The 22,530-nt window shown below is 38.0% G+C and overlaps 2 protein-coding genes across 4 annotated transcripts in view; one reads left to right on the forward strand and one right to left on the reverse strand.

Moving 5' to 3' along the window:
* Positions 1-4,872, forward strand: part of faf2 (Fas associated factor family member 2) — a 9,769-nt gene extending 4,897 nt beyond the window's left edge. The window contains exons 8-11 of the mRNA XM_034883276.1: positions 342-519; positions 1,129-1,300; positions 2,467-2,610; positions 3,647-4,872. Of these exons, the coding sequence (XP_034739167.1) occupies positions 342-519; positions 1,129-1,300; positions 2,467-2,610; positions 3,647-3,829 (677 nt within the window). The 3' untranslated portion in view covers positions 3,830-4,872. The remainder of the gene's footprint in view (positions 1-341; positions 520-1,128; positions 1,301-2,466; positions 2,611-3,646) is intronic.
* A 3,186-nt stretch (positions 4,873-8,058) lies between these two features.
* rnf44 (ring finger protein 44) overlaps positions 8,059-22,530 on the reverse strand; it is an 18,102-nt gene continuing 3,630 nt past the window's right edge. For 2 of the 3 annotated variants that reach the window (XM_034883278.1, XM_034883277.1), the window contains exons 2-11: positions 22,262-22,454; positions 20,607-20,829; positions 20,202-20,369; positions 19,603-19,776; positions 18,754-18,915; positions 16,011-16,126; positions 14,687-14,774; positions 12,329-12,450; positions 12,127-12,226; positions 8,059-12,009 (exon numbers count right to left, since the gene is read on the reverse strand). In XM_034883278.1, the coding sequence (XP_034739169.1) occupies positions 11,947-12,009; positions 12,127-12,226; positions 12,329-12,450; positions 14,687-14,774; positions 16,011-16,126; positions 18,754-18,915; positions 19,603-19,776; positions 20,202-20,369; positions 20,607-20,829; positions 22,262-22,368 (1,323 nt within the window). In that variant the 5' untranslated portion in view covers positions 22,369-22,454 and the 3' untranslated portion in view covers positions 8,059-11,946. The remainder of the gene's footprint in view (positions 12,010-12,126; positions 12,227-12,328; positions 12,451-14,686; positions 14,775-16,010; positions 16,127-18,753; positions 18,916-19,602; positions 19,777-20,201; positions 20,370-20,606; positions 20,830-22,261; positions 22,455-22,530) is intronic. The other variant, XM_034883279.1, reaches the window with a different exon arrangement.

The following is a 22,530-nucleotide window of genomic DNA, read 5'->3' on the forward strand; positions in this document are numbered from 1 at the left end:
CCCCCCCCCCCCCCCCCCCCCTCATGTTTACCTGAGGGGATTGTCCTTTTATTGTGCTTATAGTTTTCAGTTCCTCATTGAGAAACTTAAGAGATATGTGTGTGTTGGGAAAATCATCAAAAAAAGTAAAGCAAGTCCTGGGAATAACTGGGAGATTGTTTCTGGAAACATATGCATGTTTAGATTCTCAAACGTAATTCCATTCACCTTTTGGGTGGCAATTGAAATATCAGTGGAAAGCTCAAAACTTTGCTGTGTGTGTGTTAATTAGATTAATAAAATGTATAGTAGCACCACAGGAGAAACCGAGATTGTATGTGTAATATTTGGGTGTGCTTTAGTGTCCCAAGCCTTGCGAGAGAACACCTACCCATTCTTGGCCATGATAATGCTGAAGGACCGCAAGATGACCGTGGTGGGCAGGCTCGAGGGTCTCATTCAGCCCGAGGACCTCGTCAATCAGCTCACCTTCATCATGGATGCCAACCAAACCCATCTAATGTCAGAGCGCCTTGAACGGTAAATAAATGCGTAGATAGATTGCTTGACTATCAACATTTCCATTACTTTAGACTGGAAGTTCCATGTTGTGATTGTTGAAGTTCAAAGTGTTACGGCTTGGAGTTGGTGATTAAGCAGTTAATTTTCAATCTCCAAGATACAGTCCAAAACATGTACATATGGAATATATCAATGATGTTCTATTTATAAAAAATAGGCAGTCAATCAAAGGCAGTGGGGTGCCAGTAGCTCAGTCCTTTTGAAAGTTGGGTGGGGCACTGGAGGGGTCGCTGGTTCTAGTCCCCATATGGACTTAGGTATGCATGTGGATGGGTACTGCCAGGGTGCTCTTAAGCAAGGCACCAACCAACGCCCCCCCCCCCCCCCCCCCCCCCCCCCCCCTTCAAACCTCAAAGGACGCCTGTTCATCTCTCCATTAGTGCATATATAGCACCTGAGCCTGTGTGTGTGTGTGTTTCAGGCCTGTGTGTAATAACAGAGTATACATTGTAATTGGGTTCAATAGAGTATAAATTCAAATAAAATGAAATTAAATCTTTTTGTTTAACGCCACACTCTGCTAGTAAACCTGAACAATTTATAAGGACACATCATACTTGATTTTAGGGAGGAGAGGAACCAGACCCAAGTGCTAAGACAGCAGCAGGACGAGGCATACCTGGCCTCCCTTCGTGCCGACCAGGAGAAGGACCGAAAGAAAAGGGAGGAGGAGGAGCAGCTGAGGCAAGAGGAGGAGAAGGTCCGACAGAGTGTTCTTGCTGAGGAGCGGAGACGACAAGTCAGTCTTACTTTCCATTTTATTAAGTTGTACATGCCCATCTATACAATGAGACCTTAACTAATGAATTACTATTTTATGTCAAGAGACGGTCATCTCTTTGTGTGTGCGTGAGTGTGTGTTTGTGTTTGTGTGTGTGGGGACACCGCATTTAATGCGTTTCCTTTTATTTTCATGATTATTTACGTTGTAAATTATCACTGAATGAATCAAAACTATGAATGAACACGTGGAATTATGAACTTAACAAAAAAGTGTGAAATATCTGAAAACATGTCTTGTTGTTTCTTCAAAGTAGCCACCCTTTGCTATTTTGATAGCGCTGAAAAACCCTTGGTGTTCTCTCAATGAGCTTCATGAGGTAGTCACCTGAAATGGTTTTCATTTCACAGGTGTGCCTTGTCAGGGTTAATTAGTGGAAATTCTTGCCTTATTAATGCTGTTGGGACCATCAGTTGTGTTGTGCAGAAGTCAGGCTGATACACAGCTGACGGCCCTTCTGGACAACTGTGGAAATCTGGGCTTTGGTCTGATGAGTCCAAATTTGAGATCTTTGGTTCCAACCGCAGTGTCTTTGTGCAACGGAGAAAAGGTTCTGGTCTGGCCTGGTTCCCACTGTGAAGCATGGAGGAGGAGGTGTGATGGTGTGGGGGTGCTTTGCTGTTGACGCTGTTGGAGATTTATTCCATATTGAAGGCATACTGAACCAGCATGGCTACCACAGCATCCTGCAGCGACATGCCATCCTATCCGGTCTGCCTTTAGTTGGACCATCATTTATTTCTTAACAAGACAATGACCCCAAACACCTCCAGGCTGTGTAAGGACTATTTTGTCCACAGTCACCAGACTTGAACCCAATCGAGATTTTAGGGGTGAGCTGAACCGCAGAGTGAAGGCAAAAGGGCCAACAAGTGCTGAGCATTCTGGGAACTCCTTCAAGACTGTTGGGAAACCATTTCAGGTGACTACCTCTTGAAGCTCATCAAGAGAATGCCAAGAGTGTGCAAAGCAGTAGTCAGAGCAAAGGGTGGCTTCTTTGAAGAAACTAGAATATAAGACATGTTTTCAGTTATTTCACACGTTTTTGTTAAGTACATAATTCCATATGTGCATACATAGAATACTTTTTTTGACCATGTTGTCAATTTTTGTTATGACTCCAGACACTCGAAGAAGAGAAGGAGAGGAAGTCAGAATGTCTTCCCCCAGAGCCACCTGCAGATGATCCAGAAAGTGTCAAAATAGTGTTTAAGCTGCCCAATGATACACGAGTAGAACGACGATTCCTCTTTGGGCAATCTCTGACGGTAAGCACCACTGTTTCATGAACCTGTGTACACACCCGGTTGACCCTGACTGGTTTACCTTACTGTGGTTTTAAGGAGATGCGACTGTGATATTTACCAATTTGTTCAAATAAATTTAATCCACACGTTTTAAACCATGTGCTGTACAGAAAGCCTGTAGGATTTAGGGAAATATTGAATTACATTTTTGTTTTTTAAGCTTAGAATTGTTATCACGATTATCTGCCGTGATTTTTTTTTTTTCTCTCAAGAAGTGTGATGTTTATTGCACACATGAACCATGAAAAAACAAAACTAATTGGCAATACCAAACAGATTTTTTTCACACCTGTAGCACATTGCGCATCACCACTAGCCTGTAAAGGGGGCTGTGGCTCGGTGGTAGAGCGGTTGCCTGCCAATCGGAAGGTTGGTGGTTCAATCCCTGGCCCTGCAGTCCCATGTGCATCGGAGTGTGAATGTGTGTGAGTGTTTGTCTGATGAGCAGGTGGCACCTTGTATGGCAGCCTCGGCCACAGTGTATGAATGTGTGTGAATGGTGAATGTATCCTGTATGATGTAAAATTGCTTTGAGTAGTCGTTAAGATTAGAAAAGCACTATATAAATGCAGCACATTTACATAAACACCGATGCCTTGCATTGCAGCATTTGGGAGTGCTTTTAAACCAGTTTTATGCAGTCTGTTTAAAACTCACAGAAGAAAGTAGTAGTTTTGGTGATGCAGTCGGATCATAAAATTAAATTAGAATCAAAGTCATAAAAAAAGCAATTAAAGTTATTTAAAAATGAAATCGCAGACAGGAGTGAATTTCATAACGATTTATCGTGCAGGCCTAATGTACAGCCTCCTCTGCCCCCAATCAGGGATGTGTTAATCTAATACTACTGGGCCACATATGAACAAAATATTATTTTTTCAGATACTGTAAAGGATTTCACACAAAGCACAAAAAATATCTTATTATAGGCATTTCTTCTCCATAACTACTACTTATGGTTATTTAACAATTTGGTTGACAATTTTTTCTTTCCCAGGTAATATACGACTTCCTCTTCTCTTTGAAAGAAAGCCCAGAGAAGTTTCAGATAATTACAAACTTCCCTCGCCGAGTCCTGCCCTGCCTTCCGACTGAAGAGCAGCCCAACCCTCCCACACTGAAAGAGGCGGGACTCAGCCGCTCCGAGGTCCTTTTTGTTCAGGACCTTACGGACGATTAATAGATGAAATACCTCCTGTACATGGAAACCCTTTTTACCTCCAATGCCCACCCACCCCCGTTTTTTTTTCTTGTTTTTTTTATTTTTTATTTTGTTAAATGGCCATTATGCACAAGGGATCATTGAGATAAAATCCTAACCTGGAAAAATGTACCACTCTGCATCCAGTCCAATCCTTGTTTGGTTGTGTTAACAGGGTTCCCAATAGCCTGGAAAGTCTTGAATTTTATCAAATAAATATTTCTTGAACTCCTTTCTTGAACTCAACTTTGTATCTGTGTGGACAAAGAAGTTTGTTTTCCATTGTCTGTACTAGCTACCAGTTAATTTTTGTCCTTCCTCACCAGTAACTGTTGCATTTAATCATCTGCTGAAATATACTGAAACTGACATAGCTTTGTGTAAAACCTTAACTATATCCCAAATTACTTCTGATGAAGGCAGGTTGTATTAATACCTATGTACGCACACAGGATGCAGCATGGAGAAGGTTGGATCTCTATGATGGTGTGAATGCCTAGCCTATTTTGATGTTAAAGACGTGATGTTTGATCCATGTGTCCAAATTCAACAATGTTTTTGTCTCCTCCACTAATTGTCAAGCACATTACTGGTATAAAATGAAGGGTTGGCATTGCTACGAGTGTTCATCTATGTGGTGTGGAAAGCAAATGTGTTACTTCATGGTGCAAGTTGGTGGATGTGGGCATAAAGGAGTTATGGGATCCCTGTTTTTAATGAGCCATGACTTGTACATAAGTTAGATATTTAAAACCCCCAAATTTACCTTACAGTTTTTTTTTGACTCCCCTGTGTCATAAAATGACCAAATGCAGGTTGGTTACTATGTGAAGCAGACTGCTATTGAAGTTTAAACATACAATATTTAACAGAGGCCACAGCTTTTCCATGTGGCGTTATCTAGTATAGTATGAGTCTGCCCATATTGTGCCTGTGGTTACTCATAGATGCCTGTTTTGCCTGTAACATTTAAATGGGCTCATGTAAAGATGTAATTTTCCAACTATAAATTAAAAACATTTAAAAAAAAATGTTGGGATTATTGAGAATGTACAACACTTGGTGGTAAAGGAATCACGTTAGCAGCTCTTTACAATGACATGATTTGAAAAGTGATGAATAGTCAAAGTATAAGCATGTCAAACAAGTGATGAAAATGTTATAGAATAAGTTGAAAAAACTTTTATAACAAAGTCTTACTATAGAATGTCAAAAAAAGTGATAGTCATAGTATGGTATGCTGAAAAAAGTATGAAAAGTCAGTATAGTATCAAAAAAGTCATAGCGTAGTATGACTGAAAAGTTCGTGGAAGAAAGCGGTAAAAATTCATGTAGTATATTTTAAAAGGTCATAGATAAAGTATAAAGTATAGTATGTCGAAGTCAAAAAAAGTCATTAAAACACATAGTATGATATGTCTAAAAGTTAGTGTGTTGAAAAAAAGTCATAGTATAATGGGTTGAAAAAGAGATAAAACATAGTATAGTAAGTCAAAAAAAGTAATACTAAAGTATGTCGAAAAAAAGTCATAGTATATTATGTCAAACAAATTCATAGTTTATGTCCAAAAAAGTCATAGTATAGTACGTTGAAAAAAGTGATAAAAAGTCACAGTATAGTATGTTGAAAAAAGTCATAGTATAGTATGTTGGAAAGAGTCATAGTATAGCATGTTGAAAAAAGTCATAGTATAGTATGTCAACTGAAGTCGTAGTATAGTATGTTAAAAAAAGTATGAAAAGTCAGTATAGTATCAAAAAAGACATAGCGTAGTATGACTGAAAAGTTATAGTACGTCGATGAAAGCGGTAAAAAGTCATATAGTATATCTTAAAAGGTCATAGATAAAGTATAAAGTATAGTATGTCGAAGTCAAAAAAAGTCCTTAAAACACATAGTATGATATGTCTAAAAATTTGTGTGTTGAAAAAAAGTCATAGTATAATGGGTTGAAAAAGAGATAAAACATCATAGTATAGTAAGTCAAAAAAAGTAATACTAAAGTATGTCGAAAAAAAGTCATAGTATTTTATGTCGAAAAAATTCATAGTTTATGTCCAAAAAATTCATAGTATAGTACGTTGAAAAATAGTGATAAAAAGTCACAGTATAGTATGTTGAAAAAAGTCATAGTATAGTATGTTGGAAAGAGTCATAGTATAGCATGTTGAAAAAAGTCATAGTATAGTATGTTGAAAAAAGTCATAGTATAGCATGTTGAAAAAAGTCATTGTACAGTATGTTAAAAAAAGTCATAGTATAGTATGTTGAAAAGAAGTTATAGTATGTCGAAAAAAAGTCATAGAATGGTATGTCAACAAAAGTGGGATGTGGAAAAAAAGTGATAAAAAGTCGTAGTATAGTATGTTGTAAATAGTAATGGTGTAGTAAGTCAAAATAGTGATAAAACACGCCTTAGTGTAGTATGTTGGAAAAAGTGACAAAAAGTTGGGTATAATGTGTTAAAAAAACGTCATAATATGGTATGTCAACAAGTCATAGTAAATTATGTTGGAAAAGGTCATAGCATAGTACGTTGAAAAAATAAATATTATAGTATGTTGGAAAGAGTCATTGTATAGCATGTTGAAAAAAGTCATAGTATAGCATGTTGAAAAAAGTCATATTATAGTATGTTGGAAAGAGTCATTGTATAGCATGTTGAAAAACGTCATAGTATAGTATGTTGAAAAGAGTCATATTATAATATGTTGGAAAGAGTCATTGTATAGCATGTTGAAAAACGTCATAGTATAGTAGGTTGAAAAAAGTCATAGTATAGTATGTGGAAAAAAGTCATAATATAGTATTTTGAAAATGTGACAAAAAGTCATAGTATGATGTGTCTAAAAAGTCTTAATGTAGTATGTTGAATAAAGAGATATGAAAGTGAAAATATGGCATGTTGAAAAAAGTTATTTCAACAAAAGTCATAGTACAGGATGTTGAAAAAGAGTGACAAAAAGTCATAGTATAGTACGTCGTAAATAGTCATGGTATAATAGGTCAAAATAGTGATAAAAACGTCTTAGTATAGTACGTTGAAAAAAGTCATAGTATAGTATGTTGAAAAAAGTAATATTATAGTATGTTGGAAAGAGTCATTGTATGGCACGTTGAAGAAAGTCATAGTACAGTATGTCAACAAAATGTATAGTATGTTGAGAAAAGTGACACAAAGTCATAGTATGATGTAGTATGTTGAATAAAGTGATATAAAAGTCATAGTCTGGTATGTCGAAAAAAAGTCATAGTATAATACGTTGAAAAAAGCCACAGTATAGTATGTTGAAGAAGTGATAAAACATCATAGTATAGTATGTCGAAAAAAAGTGATTAAAAAGTCGTAAGATATGTCTAAAAAAGTCATAGTGTAGGATGTCAAAAAAATAATAAAAAGTCAAAGTATAGTATGTTGAAAAATGTTATCCCATAGTATGTTGAAAAAAGGTGATTAAAACGTGACAGTATAGTATGTTGGAAAAAGTACTGTGTACAATCTGACGTACTATATTGTATTATATGATATTTAGGAAATTTTTATGATACACTATATTATGACTTTTTAGGATTTTGTTTCATTTTTCATTCGAAAAGCACAAAGTCCATTTTTGATAATCCAGCCTTGTATATGGATACCTTTTTGTTTTGTTTATCTTAGTTTTTTGATCACTTTCGTGGCAAAACCGTTTTTCACGTTCTATTGCCACTTTTCTTCATATTACCTGCTATAATGATTATGAATCAGATTTCTCTAGATCTGTATGTGTGGCTCTGTGTCCCCGCCGGCACCGGCAGAATTTTTATGATATACTATACCACAATGTTTTATAACATTGTTGATGGCGAACTATACTATGACTAATTGTTATGACTTTTTGAACATTTTTATGGCATACTAAGACTTTTCATGACATGTAAAAAGAAAAATCGTAGTACAATGGCCTATTTAATTAATGTCATAAATAAAATTTAAAAAAATCACAGTATAGTATGCTAAAAAGGTCATAGTATAGTATGCATAAAATGTTAAAGTACTGTGGAATGAAAAAGTTATAGTACGTCATCAAAAATGTCATCACTTAGCTGTTCAGCTAACATATTATCCAAAAATAAGGTCACAGGTTATGTTATCTATAATTCTAAGTTCAACCTTTTATATTTACCTTTTAATAGTTTGAGTCAAATAAGTAAAATGTGATATTGGTATACGTCATACATTTATTAGTGAACAACCCTTTCAAATCAGCCACAACAGTTAAAAAAAAATATGATTGCACTACTTGGTAAAGCATAACTAGCAACTTTCATTTAAAAAAAGTACAAATCTTAAAAATTTCAAACAGTATACAGATGTATGTATATATATATATAATACAGTAAATAGTTATGTTAAATGCTACAAACAATATGATTCCAATGGAATGAAAAATTATAACATTAATAAGAACCATTTCCTATATATAATATATATTAGTTGTTTTCTCCCCCCACCCCCAAATACAAACATGGAAAAAATGAGGTAACTGTAAATGTGCAAGTACCAAAGCAAAAATATCTGCCTAACACAGAACACATGCCCCAGGCTCTGTTGGCGGGTGGGTAGTCTGGTGTTCAGGCAAGGACCCCTAGAGGCCGGGGAGAGTAAGAACAGTAAACCACTATCCCACCACAGCAAAATTCATTGGTAAACAATAAATGGCATCTACGGAGCAATCGATTACAAATCCTAAATAAATTTTAGCTGCTTATCGGAACACATTTTTGCACCACACAAGCTGTGAGATTAATCAATAACTCTTAACAGAAAGACTACAAGACTCTATTCTCAGTCATTAAGTTACCTCATTACCTAGGCCTTAATGGGAGCTTCTTTTTATTTAATAGGGTAGCTGGATATTGTTAAATATTAACTCCAAAATAAGAGTGCTAACGTTAACATGAAGGTATCTATATGTGAACAATATATTTTAAGATATTGATACACTGAGAGCAAGAGCCTGATATGCAGGTACAATACTACACTTAAATAAGTATGACAACACTTTAGTCTTTTTTTTTTTTAATCCCTTAAACTATATTGATTTCCACTGACATTGTTTAGGGGTATTAGTATAACATGCTTTAAGAATACATGGGATCCATGACAAACTATTGCATTCACGCAAGTGAGTTTTCATACCTAAAAGCAGAACATCTAGCACCTTTTCACTATGGCTTTTGATAAACTACAGTAGTTCAGAGCATGTCATTTTCAGTCATTAGGGCAAGAACAGTAACACAATGTATGTAAGAATTTCTGGATTCAAGACCAGTTTTTTTTTTTCTCTATAAAATGAAGTTAGCGCAATAAAATCTTGTAGTCATTCAGTTCTATTACAAATGTGTGCAGTACAATGCATGGCAGTTATCAGCTGAGCGTTACGATCCAGACCCCCAGAACCCAAAAGCCAACTAGAGCTAAAAATCAGTTGGGATCTGGTTGACAAGCATGCATATTGTGCACCATTACATAGGTCCCCACCAGATCTTGAGATATCCTCCACTACAACACACTTGTTTTACCAATTGTTTTTTTTCTTCTTTTTTTTTTCTCTTTTAAGTCATGCAAAACACCTCTGAAGTAGATTTGGGAGTGAATTAGGTAGGACAGTGTGCCTCATGGCACATTTAGAAATGGGATCACAACCGCTATGTGAAACATATGGTTTGAGTAATATAACAAAAGTCAAACAGGTTTGAATAATACACTTGTAATGAGTTGCAGTGTACATTGCCTTGTTTCAGTGAATATTAATAACATATTTACTGATCTTTTTTTCTTGCATGCCTGTCTTTAAATGATGTATTATCTACTATCTCAGACAAAACAGAATATTATAATTGATTACATTAAATCATTTGCGGTCTGAGGAAAACAATCACACTAAATTCAGATATACCCTTTTGATGGCATCCTTTCCATTTGGAATTGACTGTTCTCCTTTATTTTTATATACCAAGAGGCCCTGAGTGAATTTTTTTTCAAACTTACAATATATGCCAGCAAATAGATATGTACACATAGGTTAATTCTCAAAGCTGTGGGTTTAACTCATTAAATGGCTTCTTTTTTTTTCTTTTGAAGGTGGCACACATCAAAGACTCACATTCACTTAAGAAACAGAAGTAAAGAAAAAGGCAAGAACCCTTTACACATAAAAGCAAAGGTTACAGGTTGCCTGTTAGTGCTTACTGGGCAGTTAAGAGACAAGAGTGAATCCAAAGCAAAAATCCATTTGTTGCTCTTTTCCTTCCCATCCCAAATGTATCCTTTTTTTAGTGTGAATACAAGCAGGGACCTAGAAGTCAAACAGTGTTTTTACACTCCTCAACACTCCGTCATGACCACTGGGGGACACACTGAGCTTAACGTGGAGTGTCACCAGTGACTTCTACAAAGGTTTTCAACATTCGTCTGTCTTTAAACGTTTATCTAAAAGCATTCACACTGAAGCTATACATACAGTTGCTTTTTTACAACACCATTACCGTGACCTGACCAAGTTACCAGATTAAAACATACATTACACAAACATGTTAGTGTGCCAACTGTTTCCTTCAACGTATTTTTTCAAGAAGATAAAACCAATAAATAAACTTTTTTTTTTTTTTAAACGCCATACTTTTAAAACAAGTGGAAATGACGAAGGTATTTTCAGGATTAGTAATAGGTTTGTGCTTGTCAAGGTCATAAGAAGGCAGATCTGAAATCTTTAACAGTGGGCTATATGTGTATATTGGATTTGGCTCACAAACAATGAAATAAAAAGCCCAGTCTTCCTAAAAGTGGAAGAAAGTTCATTTAAAACTCGCCACTCACTGCACATATTGCTTTCTGCACAGGCCTCCAGAGCTTTATGGCATTAGCACAGCCTTCAGACGAGGACCTCCATCTTTTAACCCAGTCAGGTTGGAACCACATGCTAGTCTTCCCTCATGGCGCTCTCTGAATAAGCAAGGCGTTCTTTTAGTATGCCTCTTTGTCTATTCTTTTTCTTAACATTCGACAATTTTGGTGGCAATGCTTGATTAAAATATTGCTCGTCTGAATCAACAGTTCATGCAAATTCTAGCATGCTGCCCTGTATCCAGTGGTTACACAATGCATTGGCTCTGTGAACAGGACAAACATACACACACACACACGCAATATGTACACACACTTACACACACTTACACACTTGCCGGAGGAACAACGCTGACGTGGAGGGGGGATGTAGCACTTGTGCAGTTATGCCAGATGACCTCAAAAAAAAAAAAAAATGCAGTCCATTAATCCACGACTGCTTTTGTACAGATCTGTGTTCCAGAGTGGGTAATCTGGGGTAGAAGAAACTCCACAGCTGCATGTCCCATCACCTGCAGTCCATAACCTCAGGCTCAACAGAATCTGCATTTAACCATAGCAAGTCACACTTTCACAATAGAATTGGCAAATCTAAAACAAATACGGGGTAAAACTGTTGAAATGATCAATACATTATTGCAGAACATACATTATTAACAAGTCACTTTGCCCAACACCTAGACAAGCATGCATCTATGATGGTCAGGCATAGCCTCCAAAACACAGATGCACGTGTTGAAGTATTCCTATTATATTCTGCTAATTGCACAAGGCGTCCAGCCTATCATCCTCCAGGCTCCTGACTCAATTCTTCCAATGCAGGACTCCCACTATTCATGAACACCACAACCAAATCCACTAAGTAAAAATGAAACCCTGTAAACAAAAGCAGCAAATAATGCATTGTTGGGGAAATCTTTGGAATCTGCATTGAGGGGGCAGAGAAAGAACTGGCTGGCAATCCCAGAACTCTGGCTATAGGCTGCGACAGGCAGTGGGTTTCATGAGACTTGGACAATGAAGCACAGCAGAGGAACAGCAGGCTCCAGTAAACAATCCTGGATTGCTTATCATTTAGGAAGGGGCAGGAGTGGTGGGTTGGTAAGCTATATCTACTGGAGGATGCAGGTTAGGTGGCAGACGTCCCCAGTTTTGGGACAGACTCTGGTGTGTGCAGCTTTCCAGTTCAGCACTCAGAGACAGTCCTCACTCCCCCTCCCGGTGTACGTCCGAGGCATCGGCTCGGCAGATGGGACACGTGCGATTGGTCTGGAAGTCAAGCGGAAACACGAAGCATAAAGATGTTAAGCACAACATTTCAAAACATTCAATCAAACTATGAGGACACTATGAAAAAATGTTCTGTTAAAACTGGCATCAACTTACTTTTAACCATTTATCCACACACTTTGCGTGAAATTCGTGGTTACAAGGTAATACTCGAAGTAGCTGCCTACACTCAAAGTCACTAAAGCACACAACACACCTAAGGAGAAGAAAGGAGTGAGTTACCAAGATATACGTACATACATCTCTATTGACTGAATATAAGTGGCTTGTTTATTTAAAGTGTGAGGAGAAGGCTTACAGCGTTTGTTCAGATAGATGATTCTCTGAGTTGAATCTGTAGGACGGAAGTTGCTCTATATCAGCTTTAGTGAGTCCACGTGGTTTTGCTTCACCCAACCTCTCCGCTAGATTCAGTAAAGCCTAGAGAGAGAGAGAGAGAGAGAGAAAGTAAAATACCATACCAACCATTTTAAATCACACGTATAACTTTGGAAATATAATAAAGTGAAAAGCCATCTACCTGTCTCTTAGGCCCCATCCCAACAAGGCTACTTAAAGAAGCGTTACCCGAGGTTACCACTCCATTACTAGATATGATCAATATGTCAATATGACCTACAATCTTCTGTATTAAAGTTATTGTGCTGGGCCCTAAACAACTCCGAACTTCATTATCTAGGGATATAGCTACTCTGCATGATATTGCCCTGGCCTCCAGCACTACTGTCAAAAATCTAGGAGTTATTTTTGATCAGGATATATCCTTCAACGCTCATTTAAAACAAACCTCAAGAACAGCCTTTAGTTATCTTTGTAACATTGCCCAAATTAGGAATATCCGGTCATTTGTTACTTCCAGCCTGGACTACTTTAATTCTTTATTATCAGGATGCGTAAATAAGTCCCTTAAGACTCTCCAGCTGATCGAGAATTCTGCAGCGCGTGTTCTGACAAGAACTAAGAAAAGAGATCATATTTCTCCTGTATTAGCTTCTCTGCATTGGCTTCTTGTAAAATCCAGGATTGAATTTAAAATCCTTCTCCTGACCTACAAAGCTCTAAATAGTCAAGCACCATCATATCTTGAAGAGCTCTTAGTGCCTTATTGGCCCACTAGAGCACTGCCCTTGCAGAATTTAGAGTTACTTGTGATTCTTAGAGTCTGTAGTAGAATGGGAAAGTAGAATGGGAGCCAGAGCCTTCAGCTATCAGGCTCCTCTACTGTGGAACCAGCTTCCGGTCTGGGTTCGGGAGGCAGACACCATCACCACATTTAAGAGTAAACTTAAATCTCTCTTCTTTGATAAAGCTTATAGTTAGGGAGTGATGAGTTGCAGCGTCCGCCTAACCTGGCCCACCTGCTTCTTGTCATAGTTATCAGATTCATCTTTCATCTAATCAATAATATAATAAAACTAGAGCAATTCAGGGCAGTACAGCCTGATAAGGCAGGGGACCAGGCTCCTCTCTTAACCCTGTCTCTCTTAGTTATGCTGAATTAGTTTTAGACTGCTGGGGGACTTCCTTTGACACACTGAGCTCCTCTCCCCTTTATCTTTCCATTTGTTTGCATCCATGTCCCAGAAATGCCTGTTACTAACCTAGCTCTGTGGAGCCACTCCCCGGGGTCCTTATGTTCTTTCCCCCGCAGCAAAACTCAATATCTCAAGATATTGGCTCAGTATCTCAATATTCTCTCAAAACTTAATATCTATATTGATACTGAGCCAATATTTTGAGAAAAGTCAACATATTGAGATACTATGCCAAAAAATTGAGATTCTAATTTAATATTTTAAATTCTCATTAATTTGATATTTTTAGTTTATATTCTGAGATATTCGTTAATATATGATACTTTTTGACTAGAGTTACTAGTGAATTGAACTTTAAATACTATATCTAAAATAATTCTCTAGACATAACAATGGATTTTGCCACAAAATGTTGAAAAAAAATCAAGTATCACACAATACCTTGAAGCCGATACTGCGACGATATTGAAAGGTTAACTATTGGTGTTTTGACAAAATGTTATTTACACAATGGTATTTTTCATTAACAATCAGAAACGATTTAATGACTTAGTGGAGAAAAGGTAAATAATAGAACAGCTAGAACAGTTTGGTAAGTTTATAAAATTACATAATTTTACTATAATGTGTGTACGTCTGTGTGTGTCTCTCTGTGCGTGAGTGGATGTCTCTGTGTGTGTGTGTGTGTGTGTGTACATGTATAATGTAAAACTAGGAAAAGACAACACTTTACATCGTATTACAATATTAACTTGTCCGGTGGGGCAAGTCAATATCTCTTCCACTTGTCCTACAAAAATTGCACTTGTCCTGGACAAGCGTACAAGCCTTAATGTCGAGCCCAGGTTAATCTTCCTTCGCTTTTATAATTTATGGCCGCGTATAAGTTTATTGTAAATGAATCTCTACACTTTTACACACATGAATTCTGCAATGTCAGAATTCATAGGAGTAATTTTAGTACTTATTCTACTGTTCTAAATACCTAAATATTTCAAATGATGGTAAACCATCAATATCTTTGAATGAAATTATAATTTTACAGTAAATTACAAAGGATTGAACACTTATGACAAAAACAAAAGAAAAAGGAAAAACAACAAAAAATGCATCACACTAACCTCATAGTTCTCCATCTCCACATCATCCACATCTAGGTCTAGACTGATGGCTGGGCCCACTGCTGTTGGAGGCACAGGAAGCATTGACCTGAGCAAAGAGAAACATTTACACTAACTGCTAAGTTCCCACTACAAGTTGTTTGAAGTAGTCAGTTTGCTGTACACTAGTCAACATGCCTTCCAATAACTTACTGAGTGGGCTACTAGATCTTTTACCAGTAGCAATCTCCAAGTCTAGTCTCAGAAGAAAGCACCCGTACGAGAAATGAAACGGAACATGATGTAATACCGTACAACATGTAACAACTTTAGTGCAAAGTAGAAATAAGTCAAGAAACAAATTGAAACTTGTGAAATCGCATAAACATATAATTAAACAGATTAATTGCAAGAAAAGAATAAAAGTGTGTCTTACATGCCATTGTTTGTGTAAATAGGGCTTATTATGGTCTCCCATAGCTGTAGATATCTGGGCCAACGCATTTTTTATTTCAGTGCCCGCATTGTTTTAGTCCGGTGCAACACCGGCAGCGCCGCAGGTAGTTAGCTTAGCGTAGTGAATGCAATTTTATGTTCAAGGTTAACTTGTTTTGAGTAAAAAAAAAAACACAAAAAAAAAACGAATTACTTCTTGTGGCCTGCGTATTCACAACAAGTACAAAAAGCAACGCAGAGTAAGATTAGACACATTTCTTAGGCTGATATTGACTTGGGACTTTATTGGTTGGAAGCACAGCCGAAGCACTGTGCCAAGTCCACATTAGCCTAGGAAATCATCTGGTGTTAATCTGCATTGCTATTTGTACTCGTAAATACGCAGGCTATTCCAGAGCCGAGGAGCCGATACAGAAAAGGTACATTTAACCAGCCTTTTTACAGTTCCAAGCAAATTAGGGGCTCCGGTAGAGTTTGCGACAGGTCAAGATATTTAGCCCACTAGATATCTTTACATACTGTCGAATGAGGTTCACTTGAATGAGGTTTGAGTGGGAGCTCAAAAGAAGTGCAGGTGAGCAGAAAATGAAAGTTCTGTAGTGGGAACTTTGTTTAAGCAGCACCTGCTCTGCAAACACCAGCAGTGTGTAGTAGTAGGCTAGTATTAACTAGTGTAAATCATCGTTTCTACTTCTTCACTCAATTTATTTTTGAAAAGCAGAGATGCACAACCAGGGTGTAGTATATAATCAACCCTAACTCAGCCGCAGTGATTGTAAAAGTTGATCACTAATGCCAGTAACTGAGTAGAACGTATTTTTCATTCTAGTAAAACACCACGTTCACGCTACACTTCATAAAACAGGGAGATTTTAATGCAGGTACTCACAGGAAGTAAGGAAGGAAGCCTGGGTAGTAAGATGGAGGGGGAGGAGGAGGGGGGAGAGGTTGCTGCAAACGATATCTTTGTCCACTCACTCGCCGGGGCAGCATGTGGGGATATGGCTGAGGAGAAACACACAGAGATTTAAGGAATTACGTAGAACAGAAGTCTGTGACTAAAGTAAACGTCAAAGTAATATACACTTTTATAATGATAGAAAATTTAAGATAAGTCTGACGGCATTAGCAGTCAGTACAGTAGTTAGTACACGGTACTCCAGTAGTTAGTACACTGTACTCCAGTAGTTAGTACAGTGTTAAGGAAATAAAGACAAGATTCTTGGGGAACCAAAAAATCCTGAGAGCTGCCCACGCAAGAACATTTTTACAGTATTGTAACCATTCTTAAGTCCTCCAGAAAAGTGCAAGGTCACAGTTGCAACAATTCAGGCAAATTCAACCAATCAACGCGAAACTGGTGCGACTCGCAATTTTTACTAATCACCACAACTTATTCTGCAAATAACCGGAGTTCCGTGCAACTTCAACAATCACAGCAGTCCCACGTGCCAGACATTGCATCGGTATGTGACGACGCCAAATTAATTTCCTTATTTCTGATATAAAGACTTGTGTGACTCAAACATCTCACATTTACCAAGAAAACGTACAGCGACAGGCCGTGAAAAACATTTCAGACTCCCCTGCCAACCTTTACACATTTTAACATCAATATACGCCCTGATGTTTTTTCACTCTTTAAGTCACTTCAATGTGCTGCTGTTTTAATCCTGTCGGCTCTCTGCAGCGGGCGGGGCTGCTCAGTTCCCACCACGACTGACGCGCTCACACACAAACACACACAGTTGATGCAGGAAAAAACGGAGATGATACATAAACGATGATCTAAATTGAGGACAGCGACACTCGTTATTCTAAGTGCAATGATCAGTCCAATAAGCACTTTATCAAACCTTATGAATGTGTGTCCCAGTCCAGGATCAACAAGCCACTGACAGATATGTTCAAATTTGATTCATTCAATAAATTATAATTTTATTGTCTTAAAATCACCAGCCATTTTTATATTATACATTCGAAATACATAAGAAAACGTAGAAAGTCAAGATTTCCAAAGTAAAAGGGGAACAGTCCTGCAGCATCATTAGCGTTTTTGGGAAGGTCAATAGGAAAACTCAGCCCAGAGAAGTTTTATTCTGCCTTAAACATGTTTCCTTTTTATTTTTTAAAGAAATATTTTTAAAAAAAAAGTCACTTTCTCTTCCGAAAATAAAAAAGAAATCTCAACCTTAATCTAAAAATCTTTTTAAACCTACCACAAAATTAGGCATTTTGGGCTGCAACAATCTCAAAAAAGGGAACAAAATCCTGGATCTCCAACTGTTACATACAGAAGATACAACACGTGGCAGCTTAAGAGTTGGTGGAGGGTACCTCAGACCAAGGATACTTACATATAATATATATACATTATTATTATATGCTAGAGCAAAATAAGCTTTTGTGTATTGGATTTAACTGATGCGTTTGCTTTTTGAGCCTCGCTAGCTTTTTTCTTTCTTTTTTTTTTCTTCCAGCAAAGGTTTGTCCATCTTAAACTCTAAAAGAGATTTAGCGTCATGCATAAATCAGAACACTTTTTATTTTATTTCCAAAATTAATTAATCAATTAGACTCCCCTTTTACACTGCCATTTGGACCTGAATCCATCAACAACACTACTAAATACCCACATGCATTGGTTTTCAGCTGGTTTAGGAGTTTAGGGGCCAGAAAGCTCCATCTATTTTTTAATACATTACTTTTCCTTCAGTACTTTCCAGCAGTGTTTGACAATAATTCCTAATGATCCAATTAATTGCATCAATGTGACTTGAACCTGGGTAAGTGGCATAAAATCACGTGTGATATGTGGACGTAGAAAGGCAAAAAATTAAGCTCAAAGTGGGCAGCTCCTGCCCTCACCATGTTGGCAATGCCTGACGTCACCTAACTCTGGGTTAATCCAAAAAAGAGGCAAAGAGCCTTAATTATGCATAACTATAAGCCTTGATCTAATTGAAATGGGTGAGTTGGAAAATTATTCACTCCCTATACAGTTTTCATAAAGGGGGAAATTGACCAAAACCGTTTTTCTGTACCAGGCGGTAAACTTGTTTATTTCTGCATTAAAGTTGGGCGTTTTAACATGGGGGTCTATGGGGATTGACTCCCTTTCGGAGCAAACTTCAAGTTGCAATTGAAGGAAATGCAGTTTTTGGAACTTCCGCGATGGCACCGGATAAAGTCATCATGGAGGCTGCCACTTGCTTAAAATGGACGGGTAGATTTGTTAAAACACCTTCCCATTATCAAACAATGAGTTTCATAGCCGTTTTATCCGGCAATAGGGATGGTGTTTGCTTCAGGTGTGATGGTGCTGACTGTAACGCAAAATCCACTTTCCAAACAATCCCATTCTCCGACTGCCCTCAAACACATAAACATTTTATAACTAACATTACTTTTTTAAAAACCTTTTAATAACCTCTAAGGCATTCTTTAAGAACGCAAAGCCAATGCGTTTGAAGACTTTTCAAGACCTGCAGATGCCCTGTGTGCTGGACAGCCACTAGCTGTGAATGTGTGACCATGTAACAGGTGTGAAGCAGATCATGCTAAAAATAAGTCATAAGTGTCCATTTCCCAGGAAAATAAAAAGACTGAAAATGTGTAGGAGGCTGTCTTACCACTCCAAAGGGAAGCTCCTGGTGCAAAGGCTCTTGAGGAAGATACTGTAGGGGCAGAGAAGGAGGCAGCGCTGGTGGGTGATGAGAGGGAGGGTATGAGAAAGTACTTAATGGGTGCTGGTCCCCTCTTAGGTCAACTTCATTGTCTACCCTCTGAAGAGACTGAGAGAGAGAGAGAGAGAGAGAGAGAGAGAGAGAGAGAGAGAGAGAGAGAGAGAGAGAGAGAGAGAGAGAGAGAGAGAGAGAGATCACATTGAAAGTAAAATACCATACCAACCATTTTAAATCACGCCTATAACTTTGGAGATATGATAAAGTGAAAAGCAATCTACCTGTCTCTTAGACCCTATCCCAACGAGGCTACTTAAAGAAGCGTTACCCGTGGTTACCACTCCATTACTAGATATGATCACTATGTCTCTATTAACAGGTTATGTACTGCAGCTATTTAAAGTAGCTGTAATAAAACCTCTCCTGAAAAAAATCTCCCTTGACCCTGAGGTATTAGCAAACTATATCTCCCCTTTCTCTCCAAGATCCTTGAGAATGTAGTTGCTAATTAGTTGTGTGAACTTCTACATAGGAATAGTTTACTTGAGGACTTTCAGTCAGGATTTAGAAAGCACGACAGCACAGAGATGGCACTCGTGAAAATTACTAATGACCTTCTAACTGCAGCAGACAAAGTTCTTGACTCTGTACTTGTTTTACTTGATCTTAGTGCTACTTTGTACATAAAAACCGTTTGTAAAAAACATACAGTATGTATGCAAATCAACAAACTAGTGGTTAAATTCTACATTTACTATGTGTTCATTATTGAACATGAGTATGTCACGGACTACTCACCATGCGTGGGTGCTGAGGCTGTAAAGGGACGAACTGGCCCAAAGGAGTGAGGTGTGGCGGCTGGTGGGGGGGTGCAGATGGCGTTGGGTGCAATACAAAATGTTCACTGGAGATCAGGGGTGGAAAGGCTTGATAAGACACTGGCATATGCTGCATGGTACATGCCTGGATGAGCTGAGGAGAGAGAAAAACACACAAGAGCAGACATTAATTTAAGTGTGTCAGTGTTATTTTTTGTATTATTTGTGTCAACAACAAAACATAACACTTTGAAGAAGCCTCTGCCTAACCAAAGAAAATTTGCAGTAAGGCATTTATAATAAAAAAAAGCGTAGTGAATAGAAGCGATGCATTACATAAAGTCACAGCACTGACAACACACTAATTATCATTTTAAAGTCTGTTTGTTTCCACACAAACCAAATGTACAACAGTATCAAATGTCATGTTGCTTAACGGTTTGTCAGAACTAAACCAAATGTTCTGCACAGTAACAGCAGCAGCTTATTTGTTAGTCATGAACAGTGACAGATTGCATGGCTGGTATGGCGTGCTACATGGATGCCACTGACATTTGGGCTCTTCCTTTTCAAACTCACAGGAGGAGGAAGGCAGCAGAGCAGAGAGAGCTGTCCGCTGAACATTACCGAGCATGCTGGGAGCTGCTGAGTGTTGCACCCTGGTAGGGGCTGCCCGGTGTGGATGGGAAATCCATGGGTCGTCACCGTCGTCACAGTGTATGATATTGGAACGGATCCCTGGTGCATCTTTTAAGAAAAGAAATGGGGGGAGACATGGGGTGACTCCACAATCTGCCTGAAACAGAAGTCTGCCTGCAAAAATAACTCATTATATTATTACATTATATACCACTATGTAACACCCGGCATGTTTCATATTAAATCTGCATATTACTCTGGAATACTTTGGTCAGACTAGACAGCAAATCATGTTTAATAAATGTTGTAACTTCTTTATCCATCAGCTTGTTCTTGTTCGGTTACCTGGTCATGTAGATCCACCATGATGGGGCTCTGCTGGGGCAGGTGAGCAGCAGGGTGAAGCATGCGTGGTGGTGTGCTGGTGTGGCTGTATTGTCTGGAGTCATCTAAAGGAACCTGTTGGTGATGTTGCGAGAAAAGCAGATGATGGAAGTTCTCATCCTGGATCAGAGAAGTGTGCAGTACAGGTCTGTCTCGTCTCCCCCACTGGCGTCTGACTGGTAGGCTGTAACGTCACACAGAGGGAAAAAAAGTCACATATAGTTCAATAAATTGTAGCTCTAAATAAAAGAAGTTGCATATTTCTTAAATTATTGGCATCAATGTTAGGTAATTGGTGCATAAGCCAGTACTTACAACCATACACTTGATACACACAATGTAGCAATATTCCCCCCCTTTTACAATTTAAATATTTTGGGGTTGGGTGAAACAAGCATGTCATACTATTGAGGTTTTGTTTAGTGTGTGTTGACATGTGGGCTTATGGTGCTTGAGAATCATGAGTCAGTGTGTAGTTTTGCTGGATAGAGGCTTGGAAACAAGTTGCATGGAACAATATAAATAACACATAATATGCCCACACATCCAAATACTGTTTAAGGAAAAGAATTGCACTAAGGGGAGGTACAGTGTGCAGTTCTTTCTTATGCTGTCAAAATATTATAACAATATATGCCATATTTGCATGCAATATTATTTTTGTTGTAATGATAACATCTGATGACGCTGTCTTCAGATCTAACAAGAGTGTTTTCATTTTAAAATTATGTTGAGGAGAAAAAAGGTGCATTTGACTTTTTTTTCCAGCTGTTGGTACCTGAGCCACACAAAGCTGACATTTGATGGTGAAACACACTTTTTAGTAGTGCTGTCAAACGATTAAATTATTTAACCATGATCAATCGCAATAATGTCATAGTTAACTCGCAATCAATCGCATATTTTTTATACATTCTAAATGTCCCTTTATTTCTATTTGTCCCATTATTTTTTCTCATTTTAATTCTCTTATCAACATGGAAAAGTGGATCGGTGGATTTTTTTAAGTAATAAACACCATTGGCGTATAGGCTACTGTGGTGTTCAACTTCACACGTAACATTCTCACTTGGAGCAAATAATCTCTCACACAATGGAACACTGACCATCATTAAAACTGTGAAAAAAATACTTTGACAAGGGGCCATCAAGTGGTATTTCAGACGTGCTGCGATGATAGCTCAGTTCACAACGACAAAACCCACATATCACAGTGGTCTTGTCAATGGAACCATTTGGCAACTTTTAGAAAGTAAACTTACAATTCAGAATCTTATTGGCATCCATTTCGGTGTCTCGCGTTCACCATCCACACAAAACGTAACGTTACTACTCTTTGGCCGGCTCGCTAGCCTAAACAAGTCTGCGCGGCGTGTCTGTTGTTTTGTTTCCAGTCTGGTGTGGTGTTGTTTTTCTAACGTTGCTTGTTGTTGCAACAGCATGTGAAAAAAACTACAAAGTTTGCAACGCCAAAAAGAACATTAATCTTGCAAATAAAAAAAAGGTTTCTGTTACCGCCGTTAACGTGTTTAACTGTCAGCGCTACTTTTTAATAAATTAATACAATGTACTTTATAAGAAAATTGTCTTCAGGAAAGACCAGGCAGAATTGTTACCTTCTCCTGAGAAACACTGGGGCGTTGCAGGGCTCTCCAAGGAACCTCCTCGGGTTTAAGGGGGCTGTTGGTGGCAGCCTATTTACTGCTATTTCCCATGGTCGCATTGGTGACGTCGTGCAGACGAGTCACACTCTGGGAAAAGAAACTGTACAGTAGAGGCACTTCTATGTTGCCTCTGATTGTCCTAACCCTGTAAAAACACACCAGTTGACAAAATCACAACCATATTATGCTACAGAGCTTGTGTCTGTGTGTGTGTGTATATA

This window comes from Etheostoma cragini, chromosome 10 (assembly GCF_013103735.1).
Source record: "Etheostoma cragini isolate CJK2018 chromosome 10, CSU_Ecrag_1.0, whole genome shotgun sequence".
In the NCBI taxonomy this organism is placed as follows: domain Eukaryota; kingdom Metazoa; phylum Chordata; class Actinopteri; order Perciformes; family Percidae; genus Etheostoma; species Etheostoma cragini.